Source organism: Ornithodoros turicata, chromosome 3 (assembly GCF_037126465.1).
Source record: "Ornithodoros turicata isolate Travis chromosome 3, ASM3712646v1, whole genome shotgun sequence".
Classification (NCBI taxonomy): domain Eukaryota; kingdom Metazoa; phylum Arthropoda; class Arachnida; order Ixodida; family Argasidae; genus Ornithodoros; species Ornithodoros turicata.
This window is the reverse complement of record NC_088203.1, coordinates 47,695,455-47,717,589: the sequence shown is the minus strand read 5'-3', so window position 1 is coordinate 47,717,589 and position 22,135 is coordinate 47,695,455. Positions and strand designations below refer to the sequence as shown.

Here is a 22,135-nt window from a genome sequence, read left to right as displayed (position 1 = left end):
TCCTACATCTCTACCGGTTCGCTGGATTTCTACACATCTACAATGTGTGTAGTTCGGTATGTACAATACTGCACAATACAACATGCACAGTACTACATTGTGTATAAAATGACAAGAAATTGAGCTGCTATCCCGAAATATCAAATTAAATGAACATCGATCTTAAGGAAGAAAAGTACTGGTCATTGATACATACCTTCTGGGTATGAAAACTGTTCAAACCGTACAGAAGGGTATAAGACAAGGACTGATGGCCGTAGTTAATCCTAAACCTGGGTATTGTCCATTTGTCTTAGTGTCGAGTACGTTGTGACAAGTGTCGTAACGTAAACAAGGATAACACATAATTATTATTTTGTCGTGCGGCAACTGTGGCAACATACTGGTTATCTTCATTATCCTGAAAGTGGTAAAGTGTGTGTGCATCGTAAGGTACATCGGCTATTATACGCACTGCCCGTTTCTGCAGGGTCAGTAAACTAGAACTTTATGTCTCTCAGCGTTCCTGTGCCCCAGACTAAAAGGCAATAGCGCAAGACCGAAGAAATTGGTGAATTGTATACAAGTAATTTCACCCTCAAAGGCAAGACATGACGCAGGCGGTTCAAAAGTCCTATCGACTTTGATATTTTGACCTTTACATGGGATATTTGGCACTCCCAGGTTAGGTCTTCGGAGAAATATACACCAAGCCTCTTAACGACCTTTACAATTTCAATCTGATCATGGCCCAGATATACATCAACTAAGTTATTTACTACTGTGTTTTTTGGCTTATATAGTTCAGCTTTCGTTTTGTTAGTATTTATAAGTAAATGGTTAACTTCTGCCCAGTGACTTATTGCCTGAAGGGCGGTGTCTGGCATTCGAGTTACTGTTTCAGCTGTGGCACCAGCGAAAAATATGGCAGTGTCGTCTGCATAAATAAAAAAACGTAGTATCGGACGCCACATTAACAATGTCGTTAATGTACAGGTTAAAGAGCAAGGGCCCTAAGATGCGGCCCTGCGGAACACCGGTCATGATATTCAGTTTATCGGAGCAATATCCCTCTATTGAAACATATTGCTCAGGTGAAGTTAAATATGAAGAAAGAAGCAAAAGTGTATTGCTACGAATTCCGTATTTCTCTAGTTTGTTCAGTAATACTGAGTGGTCAAGATGGTCAAACGCTTTTGTGAGGTCAATGTAGACTTCTAAGGTAAATTGCCTGTTTTCGATGTTGCAAAGGTTGTCCTCGGACCAACCGGATAGGACGGGTTAGGTTCCCTTCAGGTTTCCAGCAACGTGCCGCGTGTTGGTTCCCTTTACATGAATGTGGAAAGCATGCAATAAGTTAGAAATGGTTGCCAAGTCAAGAATGCCTCCAGCTCTCCATTTTTACAGAAGTGGAAACAGATATATTATTATTATTACCATACCAGTGCCTTGGCTGTTCTTTGGCACATAATAAAGACATTACTATTGTTATCAAAACTGCGCCCAGTGCGTACGTGTGTGGGATCTGCTCTCTGCCTTTTTGCAGGAAACAGTCGTTCCTGAAGTGTACTTCGTGTGAGAAACGCATACATGTCAACTGTATGCAGCTCTCCTCCAAAGCAGTAAGAGTACCAAATGCACCAAAGTACCAAAAGTACCAAATGCAAAAGCAAATGGTTTGTTCTTTTTGACATAAAAGTGCGGTCTCAGTTGAACGTGACTTACGAAACCCAAACTGACGGTCAGTAATGACATCATATTTCTCAAAGAAAGCCGACAATCTCTTGTGAATAATACGTTCAAAGCCTTTCGAAAATATGTGCAATAATGATATTGGCCTGTAATTGCCAACTACATTGGGATCTCCACCCTCACTTAGTACTATCACCTTAGCCACTTCTAGCTACCTTAGCACTAGTATTAGTACAGCATTTCATCATAGAAAGGAAAACGCCGGTTGCAAAAGACAAGTTGAAAATGTGTGTCAAAAAAGGAGCTAAGTCAATAACATGTTTAATTGGTTTGACTTGTAAATTCTCACAGTCACGAGCCGTACTGTTTTTTTAATTGAAGGAACGTGAACAGACCTCTTCTGCAGTAGTTGGAAAAAGAAAAAAATGAATCCGTAATTATTTTATGAATATGCGTGCAGGCATCTGCGGCATTACATTCCGACCTAATTCTGAGCCCAACATCTACTAAGTACTGGTTAAAACGACTACTCAGAGATGTACCACCTACTTGCTCTCAGTTTATATTCATGGAGCTAAGTCTGGGCATGTTTGGACGTGAAATACTATTCAAAGTTATCCACGGGCTTGCAGAATTATTGCCTGACCTCTCGAAGATACCGTGGTAATAAGCTGCTTCGGCATGTTTCATGGCCTTATTCACGACATTTCTATAACATTTAAATTATTTTAGGGCGCAGGACTCTCTAGAGGGAATAAAGCATTTATAAAGCCTATATCTCTCGTGAATCATGCAAAGCAGTCGTCTGTTACTCAGGGCTTCGGCACATGGCAACTAGTCCTTATGTTTTTGAGAGGGACATGCACATCATACAGGTGTTTGACCTTTACAAAGAGGTCGTTATACGCCTCATTTGCATTGTCGTGACTGAACACCAAACTCCAGTTGATCAAATGCGAGCAGACATCCTTACGGAAATTTTCGAGCCCCACTACATTTATATGACGAAGGCTCAGGAATGAAACACGTTTAGTAAAACGAGAGCACGTGTCCACAAACATAAATATTGGCAAGTGGTCACTACTGTTGCTAGTTACAATGCCTGCCTTGACATTGTCAGTATTAGCACTGGTAACGAACAAGTCTATTAAAGAAGCTGAGTTTTCGGTGACACGTGTGGGTGATGAAATGACACTGAAGAGGCCAAAAGTGTTTACTAGAACTTTTAACTCCTGCGACAATCTAGAAGCATCAAGAATATTAATGTTGAAATCACCACCGAGATGGATGAGACATTTGTTTTCATCTGTGAACCTAAAAAGTTTATCGATAGTGGACATACATAAAGGCATAAACATCGCCTGAAGGTGGTCTGTATACCACTGCGGGAACTTGATTACCACATTTAATAGCCAACAGTTCCGCGGCACTACAAATGAATGTGAAATCAGATAACAGCTCATATGACGTATTTTCAATGGCATAAAGGGATAGTCCGCCACCACGTTTGCCATGTCTATTTATGAAGAACTGCTGGTAACCTGGCAGCGTAAACCTATCGTCCTCATCCTGATACCATGTCTCAGAAAACATAATTATATCAAAAGCAAAGTTGAAGCAGTGGAAAAAAAAGACCAAGTTCATCGCACTTATTCCGAGCGGACTGAACGTTGATATGCACAAAAGAATGAGTGTTCACAGGTTTGACAATATCTTTTGGCAAGAAATACATTCAGAAGGCAAAAGTAACTGCCGAAATACCATCGATAAAACTAACCGCATATCTTTATAACGTCTTCCTCGAAGTGCACAGATATCGAAGGGCTGTCATCTTGTTTACGCACAAAAACTTGTTGCGCTGCTTACCGTAGCGCCCCCACGCGTGAGCTCTCTTTGATTCTTTTCATTTAGCGATCGCAACACCAAGTACCTTTTCAGATTTGGGCAAAGGTGCTCATTTACAAAAAAAGGGTGCTTGTAGAAAGGCCGAGATCCAAAGTGGATAATCGGCATTTCTTTTGTTTTTTCCAACACAACATTTCGTTTTTGCCGGCACTTAAACTGTACAATTATGTTCTTACCCAGCTTATTAGCGATGGGTACCGGATGAATGCCCATTTAGAGTTCAATTCAGAAATTTCATTCGATTCAATTGAAATTTGAAAAAAAAAGTATTTTCCGATTATCACTTGCTATCGCTCGCCTTAAATATAATTTCTGGACACGTTAGATCAAACACTCTGTATGGTGAACGTTGAAATAAATCGGAGACAGATGACAAAAGTAGGGGAAGTAAAAAAAAAGAGGTTTATTAAAAGTTATAAAAGTTAGGGGTGACGTCTACGTTACGGCGGAAGCTCCGCCATCGTTCCGACGATGGCGGAGCACTGTACACAGTACAGTGTGCAAATAGCAGACAATTTCAGTGTTCCTAAACCTTCTCGTAATCCTTTGTGAAGAGCCATGCACGTATTTTTGTAGAATCGTCATTCGTGTTTGGAGTAGATCATTTGGAAAGGCAGCTTATTTATTTCTCTTGGTGGGTCAAGTGGAGCTTTACAGCACTCAATTGTACATCACTCTAGTCAATTGTACATACCGTCCGACTCTACAATAACTACACCCTCCTGTTTTCGTGTATATTGTTAAGTAGCGTGGATATGTCTAGTTGTTCAACCAACTCCTATGCCAGACCTAACAGGTATTCATCACGATCTAGGTTACCCCGTGCGGACTCGCCCCGGCAGCATCTGCGCTTCCCACACGCGCCGACACGCAATCAAGAGACAGATGTACACGTAAAAATATTTTATTGAGGCACTACTTATTTAATCTACGCCCAACTCCCTACCACACCAGAACTTCGACATGCAAATGACAGGCATGTACTGCTTTACACTCAAAGATATTTTGTATAAACCCCTCTTCGGTCCCCTCTCCACTGACGCCACGCATCACCTAGACCCAACAGAGGGTTAAAGGAGCATTAAAGTGCTTTCCAACATGGCGTGTGAATAAACATATACCCCCCAACATGGCCAAAAACAGCTGCCGTCTTGTAAAGCAATATGCGGAAAGCGATCCTACAGAATACTTCTGTCCATAGTTGTTTCACCGCGGCGCAATTAATTTGCAAAATCGCTGCCGCGGCGACAGGTCGGAGAGCTCCAACCGTATACCACACCCACTCTAGTGTGACGTTTGTTGTAGAGAACCCCCTCATTTGTTGGTAGAAAAAACGGTTTGCTACAAACATTACGAGCTGTTTCTTGTACACTCAACCCTGCTCACAAAAATAAATGCCCCACTGTACAGTTAGATGCAGTAGCTGCACGAGGTGAGGACGATTGAATCGGCTGAAGAATAGCAGAGGCGTAGTGCAAATAACAATTCGGCCGTCCCCTATGTGCGCGGTTTCGTTCAGAGTCCCACTTATCTGCCTCGTCCATCTATCTGCAATGTGCTCGATATCGAAAGTGTTATCGATGGGCCAAATGTACATTGTATTACCTATAGGGTTCAGCCACAAAGCGGTCATCATACTGCTTTAGGAAGCTGTTTCTTTTCTTTAAATGCCCTTTCTATCTTAATACTGGAGTATAAAGATATAAAAAAAAACATAGATCAGACAAAGTGACGATAGCCCCTTCATAAGGAATGCGAAAAAGAGAAAAAGCCGAGGGGTAGTGCAAAAGAGTTCCACTCGGTACCTTTACGTGTACGTCGTTGTGCGTAGGTATATGCACGCGTAATGTTGCTTGATTAATGTTCCCCAGCATCATGTGCAGAATGCCAGAAAGTGCTCGTCTTTAACTTGTTCTCATTATACGGTTGGCGTAAATAGGAATAAAGTGGATGCATCACGCTCTTCGCCGTTTCAATTATGGTTACCCCTTGAACGATATACGTTCAGTTGCTACAGCGAACCGTAATCTTGGTGTAAATTATTATTATTCGCCATCGAAAGATATCATGCGTTCTCAGAAGCAATGTTGTTAATTTTCTGGCTTGTTTAGAGTTGCTGGAAAACGCGGCACTGGGCTGTGTACCGCACTCTTTCCAGTGCAATTTGGCAAACTGGATAGATTTCACATTCGGTACAAAGCATTAATTATTCCAGACAATCTTAATCAACACTAGAATAGAGGGATCAGGAAGAAGAAGTGTGTGTAGGATCAGTGAGCCTGTCTACATTGCAAGACCACTCCACTCTGTAGCATCTGTTCGCCTGTCCGCCCTCGGGTTTTTCAGCCCGTGCAGGTAGGTAGGTAATAGCAGCGACCAAAACAGCATTACAGGTAACAACTCTTGAAGATGCATCCTCATTGTACTAGGGAAACGCTTATGCATGATACCGAGGCGTTGCCGTTGGCTGTGGCTGGTTGGCTGTGGCTAGGTATGCCTTCTACCCACCACCTCCTTCGCCACTGCCTGTTAGCTATATTAAGGAAACAAAACAAATTAATGTCAAAGGAAATTACTTTCTTTTAATCATGGTTCTATTTTTGTTTTCACAGTGTTGTTTTATTTCTAATTATTTTACAACAACTTCATTGTGAAACTCCCGGGTGTTGATAAGCGATAAGTGTATGAGCGCCTGATTTCTTCATTTTTCTATGGTTTCCTGGAGAAATAAGGTGGTCGAAATTATTTCTAGTACCTCTCTACGGCACATGCAACATCCAGCCACACAAATAGGCTGCCTCACCTTTCGTGTAAATCGACTCGAAATTATTATTCACGATACCTTGTCCAAAAACGTGAGAAGCCAATCGATTACTTTGGCGTGGCTGACATCACATTGCTGATATTGAGTAGCAACGACCCGGAGTCGGAATAGGTGGGCCTTACGAATATTTAAACTTCCCTGAGGCGATACTTACGCGTTTTCCATCGGCCATGCACAATAATGTTTATTTTAGCCCTTTTCTTGATGCAAACGATAGTACAATCGTTTTCACAGCGTTTATGCCTGCGTATTTTCCAGAACTCTCCGGAAAGAGAGCTTCCAGGATAACAGAATTCTGGAAGATACGCGAAGAATAAAGTGTAGCAGTTGGGCGGGATTTATCGCGCAAACGGCAACGAGCAACGACAACACAGACGTTCGTGAACATGGAGCAACCTCACGCGCACATCACACAGCTCCACTTACAACTGTTTATATCAACCCATACGGCAGGTCTGACAAGAACATGGTTAAAATAACGTATTGACGTACAATGAAGACGGGAGAGCACGCCCACCGGCGCTACAAAAGTAACATTTCATGTTTGTATTCTGTCCGCGAGATATATCTCTTCGAAGGTTAGAGCAACCGACGTTCACAAATACATTCTGCTCCAAGCTCCTTTATAAAAAAGACATAAAAAATTATATTTCGAATCTTGTCTTAAACAGACCTATTTCCTCAGACCTATTAAAAGCAGGAGTGCACCTTTATATAACCTAATTTATTTTAACCTTGTTCTTCTAAGAGTTGTCCTATGGGTCGACAAAGATTTCAATAAATAGTTCGGCCATTCCACAAGAAGCGATCCAATCGCTTGGCTCGATCGTCACGAATTTTCACACTATTTTTTTCTCAGATTAGCATCCTGAAGATAGAGATACCCAACGAATATTTCTGCCGGATTCGGTTTGGTTGAAGCGCAAGGCGGCGCTGAAAGTCAACTCCTGCCCTAAAAGTGGAATGCATAGGAGTACGTCTCCAGGAAAAACGGCTCAAGATATTAGGGTCCGGTCACCGTCAGTGAGTACAGGAAGCATGTTTCTTTCATTTTTGATGAGAAAGCTCCAAGACGTAAGCGTTCTTCGTATCGAGATGGGGGCCTAAAAGCATCAATTTTTACCAGAAATTCAGCATTTTTTTCCTGCTCACTAGGTGCAGGTAGGAAGATAAAACTCCGTGAGCTGGTAGCTCGGAGAATGGCAAATACGTGAAAAAAAATCATTTTGCTAAGTGCAAGGAAAGGTTGTGAAATATTTAGCCGAATATGGCAATTTTACCAAAATTCGCAATATTGGACCAGAAAATACGTGATGTGAGCATCGTGATTCGGATGTTCTGTTAACGGTAAGACGAAGCTCTATCTGCCTACATCAAGCCTGGAAAAAACTAAAAGGCTTATATTTGAACAAGAGAGAAACTGATGTTCTGAGGCTGGAACAAACATAGAAGGGACAGATTCTCTCTTGTTCAGCAGGTTTCCGATTCAGCAGGTTTCAGCAGGTTCAGCGATTTCCGTCGTATGAATGTGTGTATGAGTGAGCAAAAATTGTAAGAGTGAAAGGAGGGTGAGTGAGAGTGAGTGGCTGGTTTGTCGTCCCTTCAGATGACGCACCCCGAAAGTCGCTGCACTCTTAATTTTTTTACACCCTTTAGGGTGTATAAAGGGTGTAATCCAAAAGTGCGATAACTCACTCCCTTTAGGATGTAATATAACACCCTTTTCCACCGATTACACCCTCCAAAAAGGGTGTAATTTGCTACTTCAAAAACACCCTTTAGGGTGTAATCCAAAAGTGCGATAACTCACTCTTTTAGGGTGTAATTTAACACACCTGGTAATATTACACCCTTTCAAAAAGGTGTTCATCTGTCAAGTAACACGTGTGTTACTTGACAGATAACATGAAATAGTTCTCACAAATACCAGCAGCCAGAAACTGAATCCATGCACATGTATGCAGTCCAATAAAAGAGCATTTGAATTACACATGCTCTCGTTGCTAGTTGCTCTGGACACAAAAAATTTCCACGAGCACCAATGGAAATGCACCTGAGAAAAAAAGTTCAGACGGAGGTCAAATATACTGCCTCTTTATTTTATAATGCAGTAATTTACCATACATACTGAACATAGGTTACAGTAAATAAATGTTTCAATTGGTTTTACATACTTATCTCTTGCAGTCCAGCAGTTACGTCTACAAGTGCAACACTGGCCATGTTACGTCCAGTCCGCTATCACAGTTCTTTGTGAAAATGAACAAATGTGTTCCATAAAATGTTGGGTTCTAAATGTTCATAAAACGTTCTAAATGTGCACTATCAAAAGACAGGAACTAGAAAAGCGACCAGTCTGCTATCACAGTTCCTGAAAATGAACAAATGTGTTCCATAAAATGTTGTGTTCTAAATGTTCATAAAACATTCTAAATGTGCACTATCAAAAGACAGGAATTAGAAAAGCGACCAGTCTGCTACCACAGTTATGCCTTTTTTTGTTCTTCAGTTCTTCTTTGTTTTGTTCTTCAGTTTGTTCTTCAGTTATGACTTTGTGAAAATGAACAAATGTGTTCTATAAAATGTTGTGTTCTAAATGTTCATAAGACGTTCTAAATGTGCACTATCAAAAGACAGGAACTAGAAAAGCGACCACTCTGCTATCACAGTTCGTGAAAATGAACAAATGTGTTCCATAAAATGTTGGGTTCTAAATGTTCATAAAACGTTCTAAATGTGCACTATCAAAAGACAGGAACTAGAAAAGCGACCACTCTGCTATCACAGTTCGTGAAAATTAACAAATGTGTTCCTTAAAATGTTGTGTTCTAAATGTTCATAAAACATTCTAAATGTGCACTATCAAAAGACAGGAACTAGAAAAGCGACCAGTCTGCTATCACAGTTCTTTGTGAAAATGAACAAATGTGTTCTATAAAATGTTCTAAATGTTAACTATCAAACGACAGAACTATAAAAAAATGTGAAGACAAAAAAGGAAAGCCCGAACAATGCACTGGTGAACTTAAACACAGTTCCACATTTGAGTTCCGCACTGTCTTACGTGGTAGCCCTCACCACTTTGCTGACTAGCTTGATCACTTGTTGCTTTGCCTTGGTAGAGTGCAACTTGTACCACTGACGTTCAATGAACGTCATGACGTTGGTCACTTCTTTTCCATACTGGGCTTGAAAGATCCAATATGCAGCAAATATTGCTGCAATGCCTTCTTCGGCATCCATCACCCGGAAGAGCCGTGTTCCATCAACATGGAGGTACATATGCTGTGCTTCGTCAAGTGAGTCCCCTGTGAACCTGACGCACGGGATCATGGGCATTGGGTCCACCTGAAATATGCTCTCTTAAGCACTGGTGCTCATGAAGCATAAGCAGTACAGTAGAATGCAGAATCAGAACATCACACAGTTCAGTATTTCACTGTGTTTGCAGATAATACCCAAATATATCCTGAAGTTTTCAGGTTTTATTTTTTTAAGCTTGGGGGTAGAATTCGTGTCAATGGCCTCATGTTGATAATTCATGCAAATTCGGGTGCAAAAATTACCACACAACTTTGTTTCTGTTTTTAGTCGGTATGGAATGCTAGGCGGCCGCAAACAGTTTTCCCACAGTTAGTGCAACCGTAGCGAAATTGAGACGCCTGCAATAGCCGATCGAATCCCCAGGGCGTGGAACACCCTCCTTCGCCTTCATGATACACGTGATAAGAGCCGCCACTATGTGACGCGAGTGGTAGGGACGCTCCTCATTGGACCTGAGATCACATGATCAAGGTGAGCAACACCGCGCAGGCCGGAGTGTCTGCCAGCGGTTTGGAGACACCATGCGTTCTCCGGCTACGTGAAGTCCAAAACGGAGGGTTCAAAGGCTGTCAACGACACAACCACGATTTTTGGGGGACCGCAGACACCACGAGAAGAACGAGTGGTGCAGTCCGAAATTAACTGCGTCTTGTACAGCGAAACCCCAGTGCTTCCCGACAGCATGCAGCCTCTGACCGTTTTCACCGCACAGTTGGTTCAGTGGCTAACAAGTGGCACCACAATGCCGCCGTCATCACTTGCTTTCTGCTACTGTGAATTCTGAGATTGCACTGAAGCCACGGTCACGAAACCTTATTGTGTCAGGCTGGATATATGCTTTTTTTTTTTTTTAGAAAACATGATATAAATCACATAAAGGATAGAAGTCAACAAGAAACGGCTCGCAATGTTCGTACAAGACGGTTTTTTCTACCAATGAATGACAGGGCTCTCTACCACAAACGTGGGTGATGTGAGAGTGGGTGGGCGATTTTGCAAATTAATTGCGCCGCGGTGAAACAAGTTTGGACAAAAATATTTTTGGGAAATGTTTTTCACATACTGCTTTACAAGATGACAGCAGTTTTTTGCCATGTTAGATACCACTTTAATGCTCCTTTAACTGGGGAGGGAGAGATCTGGCCTTATTGCAGAACTGAGGTTCTGCATTGTACTGTTTATACAGAGTCTTAGATGTAATCAACTGTGCGTTTCATGGAAAAATGGTATGCCACTGCCTTGAGGTACCTAGCTGAGGTGCAATCTCGAAGGTAGTAAATGTGTTTAACCCTAAGCAGGCTGGCCGTGATGTGGAGTGTAAATTCAGAGAAAAATAGGGTTAACCCAAAACTAAAATGGGGTGAAGCTAAAATGCATCCAGATTTTTAGTCAATTTTCATAAAAGATATTTCTAAAAACTGATGGTCCTGATTGTCACCCTTCTACATGCATGCCCATCTCAAAAGCACCAGTATCATGTATGCCATGGCCATGCAAAGATCTTGAACCTGACTTTAGTGTAAAGGCTGTATAAGCATTTCTGTCAGGGTGTGGTGTCGGGATATTTGATTCAATAGTCAGAGGAACTTTTTTTGTGTATGCGTCTACTATTCTTATTCGAGAATTTCAATATTCACACTCCTCTACTTAATATTCTGTTCGCAGTGTTACATGAGTTTGCACTCAGGTTCAGAGGTGCCCCAACTCATCAGTACAGTTAAACTCCTTTACAGCAAACGCCTTTTTAACAAAAATAAATAAATAAATACAAAAAGAAACTGTAGGAAACTATCGGTAAAGCAAAAACTGGGAGAAGTCTAGCACTCGCAAGTGAATGAAATAAGTATTTAAAGAGATTGAAACATTTATTTTACTGAAAAACAAGCTTTCGGACGGAGTCCGTCCTTCATCAGGTGTGACTTGGGTGAACACTTGGTAGAGATGTTTATGCTAATGTACATAAGAGAATGTGGGCAAAGAAGGTGGTGAGGAGGAAATACAAATTCCAATTAGAGAGGACTGAAGGCACAAAAAAGAAAATACAAAAGAAGGCGACGTACAGTAGGAGTGTTACCGGAGACAAAAAACGTTGACAGATCTCAGGCGATCGAGCGAACATGGTAAAGAAGAACGGTGGAAGAAATATTACACTGCTGGGGTTTGAGAAAAGATAAACAATGGCAGCGCTCGTGTTTAGCCTCCATTGTAACGTAAAGAAGCTGAGAAAAGGCTATCGGTTATTAGGAGTTTTGCAAAAGTAGTACATTCTTAAAATGGGTAAAAAAATGAAAAAGTAACAAGCAAAGGAAAATAAAATCTGGAGAAATTGTAACATGTCTGTTGAGAACACAAGGTATATGTACCACAGTTTTAAGACAGAGGCCCTGGAGTTGGTCAAAAAAGGGGGATGCATTATACAATACTAAAGGGGATTGCTTCAGGTGGTCAAATGACCAATACACACGTGGTCTCCTGCAGTAGGTGACAAAACAGGTCAAGAGTTTTTATGCTTAGCATACGCCAGGGTTTTATGTTTAGCAGATGGGCAATGTTTTTGGACCTTCAGAGAAATTGGGGAAACAAGACGATAACGTGGGACAGTAGTGGCCGTTGAGACCATGGGGAATTAAGGACTGGAATTTAGCAATTAAAAATGACTCTCGGTTTTTGCGTTTGTTGCTGTCAGTTTGTTGTTGTGTGTTAAAGTCGTGTTCAGGAAGGTTAAAATGCAAGGAAACAGTGATTGGTCGCTGATGAACAATGTCTCCTTTATGTCTGTAAAACCGCTCCCGCATGGAATTAATGTTTCTCCGACATACTGAACGTGACATTTGGTGCAGAAGATTATGTAGCAAACAGTATATGAATTTCAGTTAAGAGAGTGTTTTATTTTAAAAGGGAAGTTGTTTTTGTAGCTGTCAATTTGTGTACACGAAACAATAAGTTTACAGGTCTGGCACCGTGTTTTGCCACATGGAGGTGCCACTTTGAGGTTGCTGGTGAATCTTTGACAATACTAGCAGGTTACGTAAGTTAGTCTGTCATTTGAAAGCAACCGAGATGATTCACCTCTGGCCTGATGATGAAACATCTATAAAACTATTCTTTGAGCATTTTAACTCACTGCATCATTCAATTAAAATTTCATGTCAGTTTTCATGCCAATCTGTTAGCTTCTTAAACATAGCCATCTCTCTTAGGTCAGGCTCACTGGTTACCGAGCACCAGTATCTCCATTTTGACATTTATCACCCCCAGAAACAGAAAAGTAACATACCCTATATGGGCAGTTTAAGCACTTAAAAAGGTATATGCTCAGACCAGGAAGATTTTTATAAACATGCACACGACACGACTAAAAACTTCCTAATCCTTCCCCTCTAGTCAGTGATGCCATCCACAAATCAAACTTAAAGGAAAGAGATGTCCTACTAGCACCTAAATTAGAATAGAAAGTCCAATTTTAGTTTTTACCACTCAGTTCCATAAATCTTTCAACAACTGTAAAACAGACCTAAACCGCCATTTGAATAACCTTCACGTTGACAGCATATTCAAGGAAGTTTTCACACAGGCACCCATGGTTGCTTTCAAATGGGAGACTAACTTACGTAACCTGCTAGTATCGTCAAACATTCACCAGCAACCCCCAAGTTGAACTCCATGTGGAAAAACACGATGCTAGACTTGTAAATTTATTGTTTCGTGTACACAGATTGAAGCTGTGAATTTAGCATGCTAGCAGCTACACAGCAGCTGAGATAATAGCTACAAAGACAACTTCACTTTTAAAATAAAACACTCTTAACTGAAGTTCATATACTATATGCTACATAATCTTCTGCACCAAATGTCACGTTCTGTATGTCGGAGAAACATCTAATTCCATGCGGGAACGGTTTTACAGACACAAAGAAGGCATTGTTCATCAGCGACCACCCGTTTCCTTGCATTTTGACCTTCCTGAGCACGACTATAACACACCCATAAAGATCGTCATCTTAGAATCAGGCTTTCCTGACAACAATGAATCGAGAGTCATTTTTAATTGCTAAGTTCCAGTCCTTGACTCCCCGATTTCCCCGATGGTCCCAAAACATTACCCGTCTGCTAAACATAAAAACTATTGACCTGTTTTTCACCCCCTGCAGGAGGTCGCATGTGTATCGGTCATTTGACCACTTGAAGCAATCTCCCTTAGTACAACTGTATAACGCATCCCCCCTTTTTTTTACCAACTCCAGGGCTTTCTCTCTTTAAACTGTGGCGCATAAACCTTGTGTTCTCAACAGACATGTCACAATTTCTCCAGATTTTATTTTCCTTTGCTTGTTACTTTTTCATTTCTTACCCATTTTAAGAATGTACTACTTTTGCAAAACTCCTAATTACCGATAGCCTTTTCTCAGCTTCTTAACGTTACAATGGAGGCTAAACACGAGCGCTGCCATTGTTTATCTTTTCTCAAACCCCAGCAGTGTAATATTTCTTCCACCGTTCTTCTTTACCATGTTCGCTCGATCACCTGAGATCTGTCTTTTGTCTCCGGTAACACTTCTAGTGTACGTCGCTTTCTTTTGTATTTTCTTTTTCGTGCCCTCAGATCTCTCTAATAGGAATTTGTATTTCCTCCTCATCACCTTCTTTGTCCCCTTTCTCTGCTGTACATTAGTATAAATATCTCTACCAAGTGTTCAATGTATCACACCTGATGAAGGACGGACTTCGTCCAAAATGTCGCTGTTTCAGTAAAATAAATGTTTCAACCTCTTTAAATGCTTAATTAAAAAAACTGTACAATGAATTTTTTTGCCAGTCTTGCCAAGCTCCCATAGGATGTAATGCATTTGTAGGACATTTACAACGAATTCCTTTTGAACGAACATACCAAACTGGCAAAACGATGAGCATAAAAAAAAAAAAAGAGCATAAACACCCAGCATGTGCTGAGATTCCAGTGCATGGGGACACCGCACAGCAATCGTCGGCATTTGCTGAAACCATTTATTGGCTCCCACATCATTGCTAATTTCACACAGTTTGGGACTGCTGGAAGAGTAGAACGTGAAGGACAGGAGCCTTGAGCCTGATGACAAACACGAAGAGACAGCCACAAGGAAACAGTTCAGAACCAACAATGACATTTATTTAGGTCACAAGGCAAGAAGCAGGAAACTTAGCATCGGAGAAATGGCTGCAGAAGTGTTGTTCACGCAAGGGGTCAACCGCATATTTCGTGAAAGGTTAGTATGTTATTGCCTTGATGCGTGCAGAGTAGGTGAAGTTTTGTGGGTAGAACACGTAACAAAATCGTATATGGGGGACATAAACTGCCGTTGCTGGTTCTCAGCTGTCTCCATGTAGATGTCTCTTCATGACCCTCCTCAAGCTCAAGGTTCTATACTAAAGGCCCACCATGAATATACACCAGCTACAATTTAATCTAGTATTTATGTATTTGCACGTAGATAATTCCTAGACACACTTCTTGCACACCACTGTATCATGCAGTGGCACGTAAAAGTCAATCACAGAAGCCATTCTCCTTGGGTACAAGCCCCGTGCAACTGCCACTGATGCTTGGTACTACGTAGTGCAATAGTGTTGCCACACAAAGGTGCAGATATAAGACAACTCAGGCAGGAATGCAACTTCAATGACGTAAATAAAAGGGAGGGCACTCACGTTTTCATGCACAAAGAGGTGTGACAGAGCACTTGTTTCTCGCAAGGAACAGCCCAGGATGTTCAAAGCAGCCACAGCAAGCATGTCTGTAATACATGCACTATTTTTAGTATGTGCAACAATGAGCTGTGCTAAGTCCCTGAGGGAATGATGACGGGAAAGACATGAATTATGGTGATCACCCAATTTCAGTTCTCTACACACACTCCTGTAATGTTAAAGCTCTTGAGCTTCCCAGTGCAGTGAAGACCTATGCTGCCTTCCTGACACTGCAGTATCGCTAGGGCCCTTGATTTTCAGGTAAAACCCGATAAAGCTCGTTTTAACCTGCGATCTATGATCTACGTCAAAGCAGTTCATGTTAACCCAATAAGACCTATAAACTGGGCTTGCAAATGTGCAAAGGAAGGACTTCATCCGCAGACGTGCGAACTACAGCAACTGCTGCAACCACTCCTGACTGCCATGTGCCAGGCAGCACGTTGCTTCGGGCCCCTATGAAATGTTTACTCGAAAACAAAACAAGTCTGATTGCAAGATATTATAACTCGGAGTTTATGTAACAGTTATTTCAAATGTCTTACAGAATTGTGAATATCTAATATTTGTTCAAAGGATCGCTCGCAAGAAACTACACGAAACGGTAAATTGCAGCAACAGAAACTAGATTTAGCACTTATATGTCTACGAAAGCGTACGGGTCATCATCAACACATACTGTCGTATTCCACAAAGCGTGAACTCATGGGACACATATTCACAATGGGCACACGGCCTAACGTCTTTCCCAGGGACTGTGGAAGAAATCCGTACCCGCCAATGAATTGCTAGCCTCCTCGGCCGGGATCAAACCCGCTACCTTGGGATTGGAAGGCCGACACGCTACCTACGAAGCCACCGAGGCGGCCCTGATTGCAAGACGACCCCCCAACATTGAACCTCGGAATTAGGAAAACAAGTTTGATGCAAGTGAGCAAAATTCTGATGACACAGCGTATGGGTGTTTTTCAGACTGCGCACTCCGAGCAGCACGTGTGTTGCCTATCGCCAATAAGCGTGGGAACTTAAACACATGCTCACAGCTCAACGAGAATTCCACTGCCAGTCAAATGGCAATCTTGATGTTGGGGATTGATCTTCAAGAACGAAAGCTCATCTTGCAATTGAGTAAAGACCGTATTCTCTCACTTTAGTTCAACACAGTAATGTGCCATGCGTTTTTTTCCCACTCACAAATACACTTCTCAGCAGACATCCTCACCAGGGCCTCCTCACATTTACATCACAGAGTTTAAGGTGAGGTGAGGAAAATAAATGTTTTGGAGTGAGTCGAGGCCAGGAAAAATTCCAGAAAAATTCTTGGAGGAAGTAAAAGTGTCAAAAAATGTTTTGAGGTGAGGTGATGTGCAGAAAAGTTTTAAAAACAAATTTTTGGAGGTGAGGTGAGAAAGGGCTTCAAAAATCTGTCTAGGTTAGGTGAGATGATAAGAGATGAGAGGACAATTTTTTTTTCTCCTGGAAAATTGAGGTGAAGTGGAATGCCTGCCCCTGCTTCTCAGTATATCACCTGATTTCACCCTATTTGGCAGGTCCTCTTTTTCAACATGAGTTTTATCCCCTGATTAAAAAAAAAATAAAACCCGAAAACTGGGTGCTGTATGAACGGTCATCACCTGGGACTTAAATCAGAGTACAGCTGTGGCTTACGTTTCTTTCGTGTTGCGCCTACATCTTCCAGGTGTGGGATGTGTTTCGCCTTTTCCTGCAGCGGGCTGCCAGTACGAATAATACCACTAACAGTGAGCCTGATCACTTCCTCGACACCACGCTGCACAGGCTGGAGGGCTTCTTTACTTGTGGCACTCTCAAACTCGTTGAAGAACTGGAAGAAACATCAGAACCAAGGTGTGCATTGCAATAAGCTAAATTAGACACCCGTGTTGGAAATATGAAAACAAGTGAGAGGCAGACATTAGTGCATGGTAGGAGATTGGGAGCTTTTTTGCATTTGGGTTAGAGTGCAGCAGCACTATTGCTATGGAAATAAAGGAGGAAGAACGTTGGTTGGCCATGCAACGAGTGGTCCGCTCTCTCTAGTAAGAAAAAACTGGCTGGGACAGAAGAAAAGTAACAGCTATTCACATATTAGCAGCATAAGTCATGTACATTTCACTTAGTCACATACCCTGCCGGAGGCCATGATGTACGGGTATTTTACTACAGTAACAGTCACAGGCAGAGTGGCGAGGTCTGCAGCTCTGCTTCGGTGGGTTGCCGCCATTCTCACTTTGATTTGGAACTCATCAGGGTCTGTCTTTTTGCCCTCGCTTCTTAGCCACTGCTCATGTCTCTCTATACTTGTTTCATCTTCATGCTGACTGGCAGTATGAACATCAGACTGAAACAAAAGGCAAGCAAGTTCACAATGAGGGAAAGAGTTTGTAGTCGAATTCATAAATGCAAAAAATATAGTTCCTGTCTTATAAGAGGCAAGCACACGATGAATCGAACTGGGCGCCGCCCCGTGTACGAAAACGCACAAAGCCGAAGTGAACTTTTGTCACACAAATGCACTGCCACTACTCGATATTGCATGGAAAGTTGTTGCCTAACAAGCAGCAAATGCTTCTGTAAAGAGGTCACCCCACAATAGTTGTATACATGCGGCATAGTCTGCTTTTGAAACAGAACAGAATTTTGCAGTTCTTAAATTGCAGAACTTCGTGCCAACCATCTAATTTCACAACACATGCTGAATTCTGAAATTTTTGTGCAAGTGCATTAATGGAAACACACTTTTTGTTAAATAAATGTTGGGAGAATCCTGTTTTACCAGTGTTGGATATGGCTTTATTTCCTTGCATTAATGCAAACTTATTTCGAGTCACAGTTACATTAGAATGAACAAGCTCTTGCTGTACAAAAGCATTGAGCAAGTAAACCGCCTTCAATTTGTAATTGGTAATGCAGAAATTTACACCCAGATATCCTATGTGTATATTAAAGTTCCCCTTTTACTGTTTGTACCTCTCGTTGTGTCCTCCGCAATTCACTAGGCTGCTCAGCATCAGTTCCACTTCGCTTGCTTGCAAATTTGGCGCGATTTTGTTGCACTTGTTCATGGTTCTGCACCTTGCGTCGCTCGTTCTTGAACTTATTGCGGAGAGCAACAAGCCAAGAGCTCTAAACACAGTGAGAATTAAAGGAGGTCTTAAATAAAATACATAGAATTGTACTGTGACATGCGGCATCATTCGTGTAGCAAGTAAGCAAAAATTGGAGGGACATCACAATGCATGCACAACAGAGAAATATGCATTTAACTGTACTTTGTGGTCCTGAACTTTCACATGGTGTGCTAGAAATTTTAGTAAAGGTACTGCCACAGTCACTCTATGCTCCTGGTCATATAACTCTGCCGTAGTGCGATGGGAGAGCTCTTTCTGGGAAAAAAATGAGGCCAGTAAGACGACGTTTCCTACACTAGGGACGCGCACCGAAAGCACTAGCAGCCTGTGCTTCGCCTCTTTTGTCTGCCACTTGTCGTAAAATCGTGCTGTAAAAACGTTTTTACAGCACATGACTTTGGTAGAGGACGTGTGATTCTGTACATGTTTTAAATTGACTAGAAAAACAACAGAAATGCACACAACGACACAGTACTTCGACTGCGACAAGCTTGCATGTTCGATATGTTCTCACGTGCATGATATTGTTATGCACTGTGGTGTCGCGTCTGCACACAAACGCTGTATCATTTTCAGGGAATGCCAGAATGATGTGTTGGCCACTATGCTCTGAGGGTGCGTCTCTGAACGGCTCACTTATCAAAACTGCAGAAGGGCTGTGTAGTGCGCTGTAGTGCCGGCAGCTGTTCAATAAAACGTGCAATGCAACCATGGAAGGATTACTAAATCAGTATGTTGCTATCGTTAGGTTGTTACTAACTGTTAGATTTGTGTTAATATTCATCAACTGTTTGGGTTTTCTATTGCTTCACACGTTGCTTCTGTAGCTGCGACTATGAGCGTCACTCGGAATCTGTTGGCAGATTAAGAAAAGAAAATTAAAAAATGAGAAGGAAAGCTAATGTCTAAGCATTGGTGAAGTTTGACCTGATAAGCCTGCACTGTGGTACGCTGCAACATTAAGGTAGCCCCAGCCTACCCAACAGCCCATACTGAAAAATGAGAGATAGTTCTCATTGGACGATCAAGACCTGGTATCTAACAGATTTTGATTGTAATCCAAACAGGCACAGATATGTTAGCAAATAATGCAGCTGTTACTGTGGCCCTGGTGTTCTCATGACAGTAACATTAGGGTCATTGCTAGGTGCCTGCTGCAGCAGGCATATTTTGCCTTGCCCTCAACAATGAGTCTCTTCTCTTCTGGACGTGCCAATTGGGCACACACTGCGTCAGGGAAGTCTATGCTGAGTTTCCGTAGGACGCCACCAGGAAGCATCAGCTTAGAACTGAGTGATGCAACTGTCAAGGAAGGATGGTGTGGGCTGCTCCCTTTGTGCACGTCGCAGACAATAAAGATGGTGGAGGAATCAAAAAAAGAAAAGAAACGGTAAGAAAATTTGTGCATAACAAGAGCCCATCTTTTGCTCTGTAGTGTATGTGGAAAAAGTACAGCCAACAGTTGATGGCTAACAGTGGTGTTTTTCCCCCCACGGTGGTGTGTGTCATTCATAATGGTCAAATCAGTTGGGCCCACAAGGAAGATATCACATTTCTAATGATGTAGCAACAAAAAGGTAGTCGAAACTGTTGGAACTCACAAATCCGGATCCAATGGAGTCAGCAAGGTGCGGGTAACGCTCAAGAAATAGGCTGATGACTTTGTAATAAAAAACACGAGAAGGGTATCTGCAAGGATAACAGTAATATGTGCTGCACTAAAGTGGGACTCTGAATTATATGTCGAATACTCTGCAACCACATTGTAGGACTAACTAGGCCCCATTGCAATTTGATAACAGCACTGCTGCATTACTGCATTCAGTTAATCATCCTTACAATGTGAAGGGCATGACTGATTGGTACAAGAACTCGACGATTTTGATCTCGAGGGAAGATGTCAAGGGCTCTCCGTTTGCTACCATAAGTAGAGACCCATGCAGCCAACCAAAGTCCGGAAGGTCATATGCTTTCCCATCACGGTCTTCAATGTCATTCCTGCAACAATATTTCAGATTGTGCATGCAATGCAATAAACGAGTGTTTCAGTAAGTTGCCAAACCGCACATGAGAACATTTTTCGCAGTCACCGGTTAGTCATGTGTGCCTATGCAGTGTGTCCATATGGGTGGTTCCCTCAACTCAGGCAGGGTGGTCTGGACACCATCACTGATTCCCCTTGCAAAAAAAAAGAAAGAAAAGAAACATGTTGTACCGTAACGTGCATGCACACAGCAGCAACAAATATTTTGGCTCTATGTGTTGTGGTCCACCAAAAACAAAATCACAAAAAATTGACACGGCGACAGAGCTTTCTGACGGAATGTTTTTGACATTTTATTCCTCGCCATCGGACGGTTCCAAACTAGATTTTTTTTTGCACAATATGTCAGGTACAACGACTTTCAGCGTGTGTAAACAGCACCGGTCAATTCTATTTTGATCTTTAATTCAAAATCGCCAAAGCTGCAAGAAAAATCAGATTTTGCTCATATTTGTCCTTACGCTGTACTCCTGCTGTATACGCCATCGAGATATATGAGGTACCGCTGTGTAGGTCGAAGCGCGCTCTTTAAATCTATGTCAAATTTACATGTCTGTACTTTTCCCACTTTCGTCAAGGCGGTGTAGAGTACAGCTCTGTTTTCAAAAATGGTTTTTTTTTGACTCTCGTTTATCAAAAACCCCACCTCCGATTTCCTTCATATTTTGTAGTTATATAGCCCAGGCTATGACGTACATGTGTTCGCAAAAAGGAAGGTTCCTTCTCAGCAGAACTCGAGATAACACGCAACAAACATGGAGTGCGGAGCACGCATGTCAAAATCGTTTCGTCAGAAAGCTCCGTCACCGGGTCAATTTCTTTGGGATTTTTTTGGGGGCAGACCACAACACATAGAGCCAAAATAATTGTTGCTCCTGTGTGTATGTGTGTTGCGATACAGCATATTTTTTCAAGGAAAATTGGTGATGGTGTCCGGACCACCCTGCCTGAGTTGAGATGGAATCACCTCTATATACTCTCAGCATCGCATTGTGGATGAACAGTTTGCGTCATTAAGTACATTTTACAGGGGCAGACTGGGACAAGAATTCTTATGGGGAAATTTTGTCAAACCAGTCCCTTCGCTGTAATCTTTAGCACTGGCTATGATCTGCCTTCCCAGTTGCCCAAGTATATCCAGCCCCCAGCAGCCTCCCAGAAAGTTTCCCCAGTAAGGCCTATGGCCAGCAACATGTCAGCATCTTGTGCCTGCAGTTCATCAGGGTGCTGCAAATCAAATCAAGTGAATTTTTTGGGAGGTCGTTACTATTGCACACAGATGGCAGATACGAGCAACCAAATTCCACAGATTTAGCAGCACATGGTACCTACAGCACATCAACATGTGAGCACAATATCATGATATAGTGGTATAGGGTAGCCTAATTCCATGTAAGTCAAACAGGGCACTTTACGTTTTTTCTGGAACAGCACTGCTCATGCTTGGCTGCTGCATCTCCAAATTAGAGCATGATAGCAACTGAGTCAACGTCA

The 22,135-nt window shown here is 42.0% G+C and overlaps 1 protein-coding gene across 4 annotated transcripts; it reads right to left on the bottom strand.

Annotated features, from left to right (window-relative positions):
- Positions 1 to 9,312: 9,312 nt before the first annotated feature.
- On the bottom strand, positions 9,313 to 22,135 carry LOC135388459 (sterile alpha motif domain-containing protein 3-like). Of its 4 annotated transcripts, none has more exons than XM_064618034.1 (8): positions 22,057 to 22,135; positions 20,437 to 20,595; positions 20,199 to 20,286; positions 18,437 to 18,592; positions 17,595 to 17,807; positions 17,117 to 17,291; positions 15,410 to 15,495; positions 9,313 to 9,748 (listed from the first exon to the last, which is right to left on the bottom strand). In XM_064618034.1, the coding sequence occupies exons 1-8, from the start codon at positions 22,095 to 22,097 to the stop codon at positions 9,461 to 9,463; spliced, it is 1,206 nt and encodes a 401-aa protein (XP_064474104.1). In that variant the 5' UTR covers positions 22,098 to 22,135; the 3' UTR covers positions 9,313 to 9,460. The 4 variants fall into 4 exon arrangements, with proteins under 4 accessions (XP_064474104.1, XP_064474106.1, XP_064474105.1 ...); XM_064618036.1 differs by lacking the exon at positions 22,057 to 22,135 and adding an exon at positions 20,665 to 20,757; XM_064618035.1 differs by lacking the exon at positions 22,057 to 22,135 and adding an exon at positions 20,688 to 20,757.

Bases quoted from the DNA above. Each gene is read 5' to 3' on its own strand.
- LOC135388459 (XM_064618034.1), bottom strand. From the start codon at position 22,097: ATGCAGCAGCCAAGCATGAGCAGTGCTGTTCCAGAAAAAAC. The intron at 17,808-18,436 runs GTACAAACAGTA...CTTTTGTTTCAG, and splicing joins TGCGGAGGACACAACGAGAG to TCTGATGTTCATACTGCCAG. The intron at 15,496-17,116 runs GTAAGCCACAGC...CATGTATTACAG, and splicing joins AGGCGCAACACGAAAGAAAC to ACATGCTTGCTGTGGCTGCT.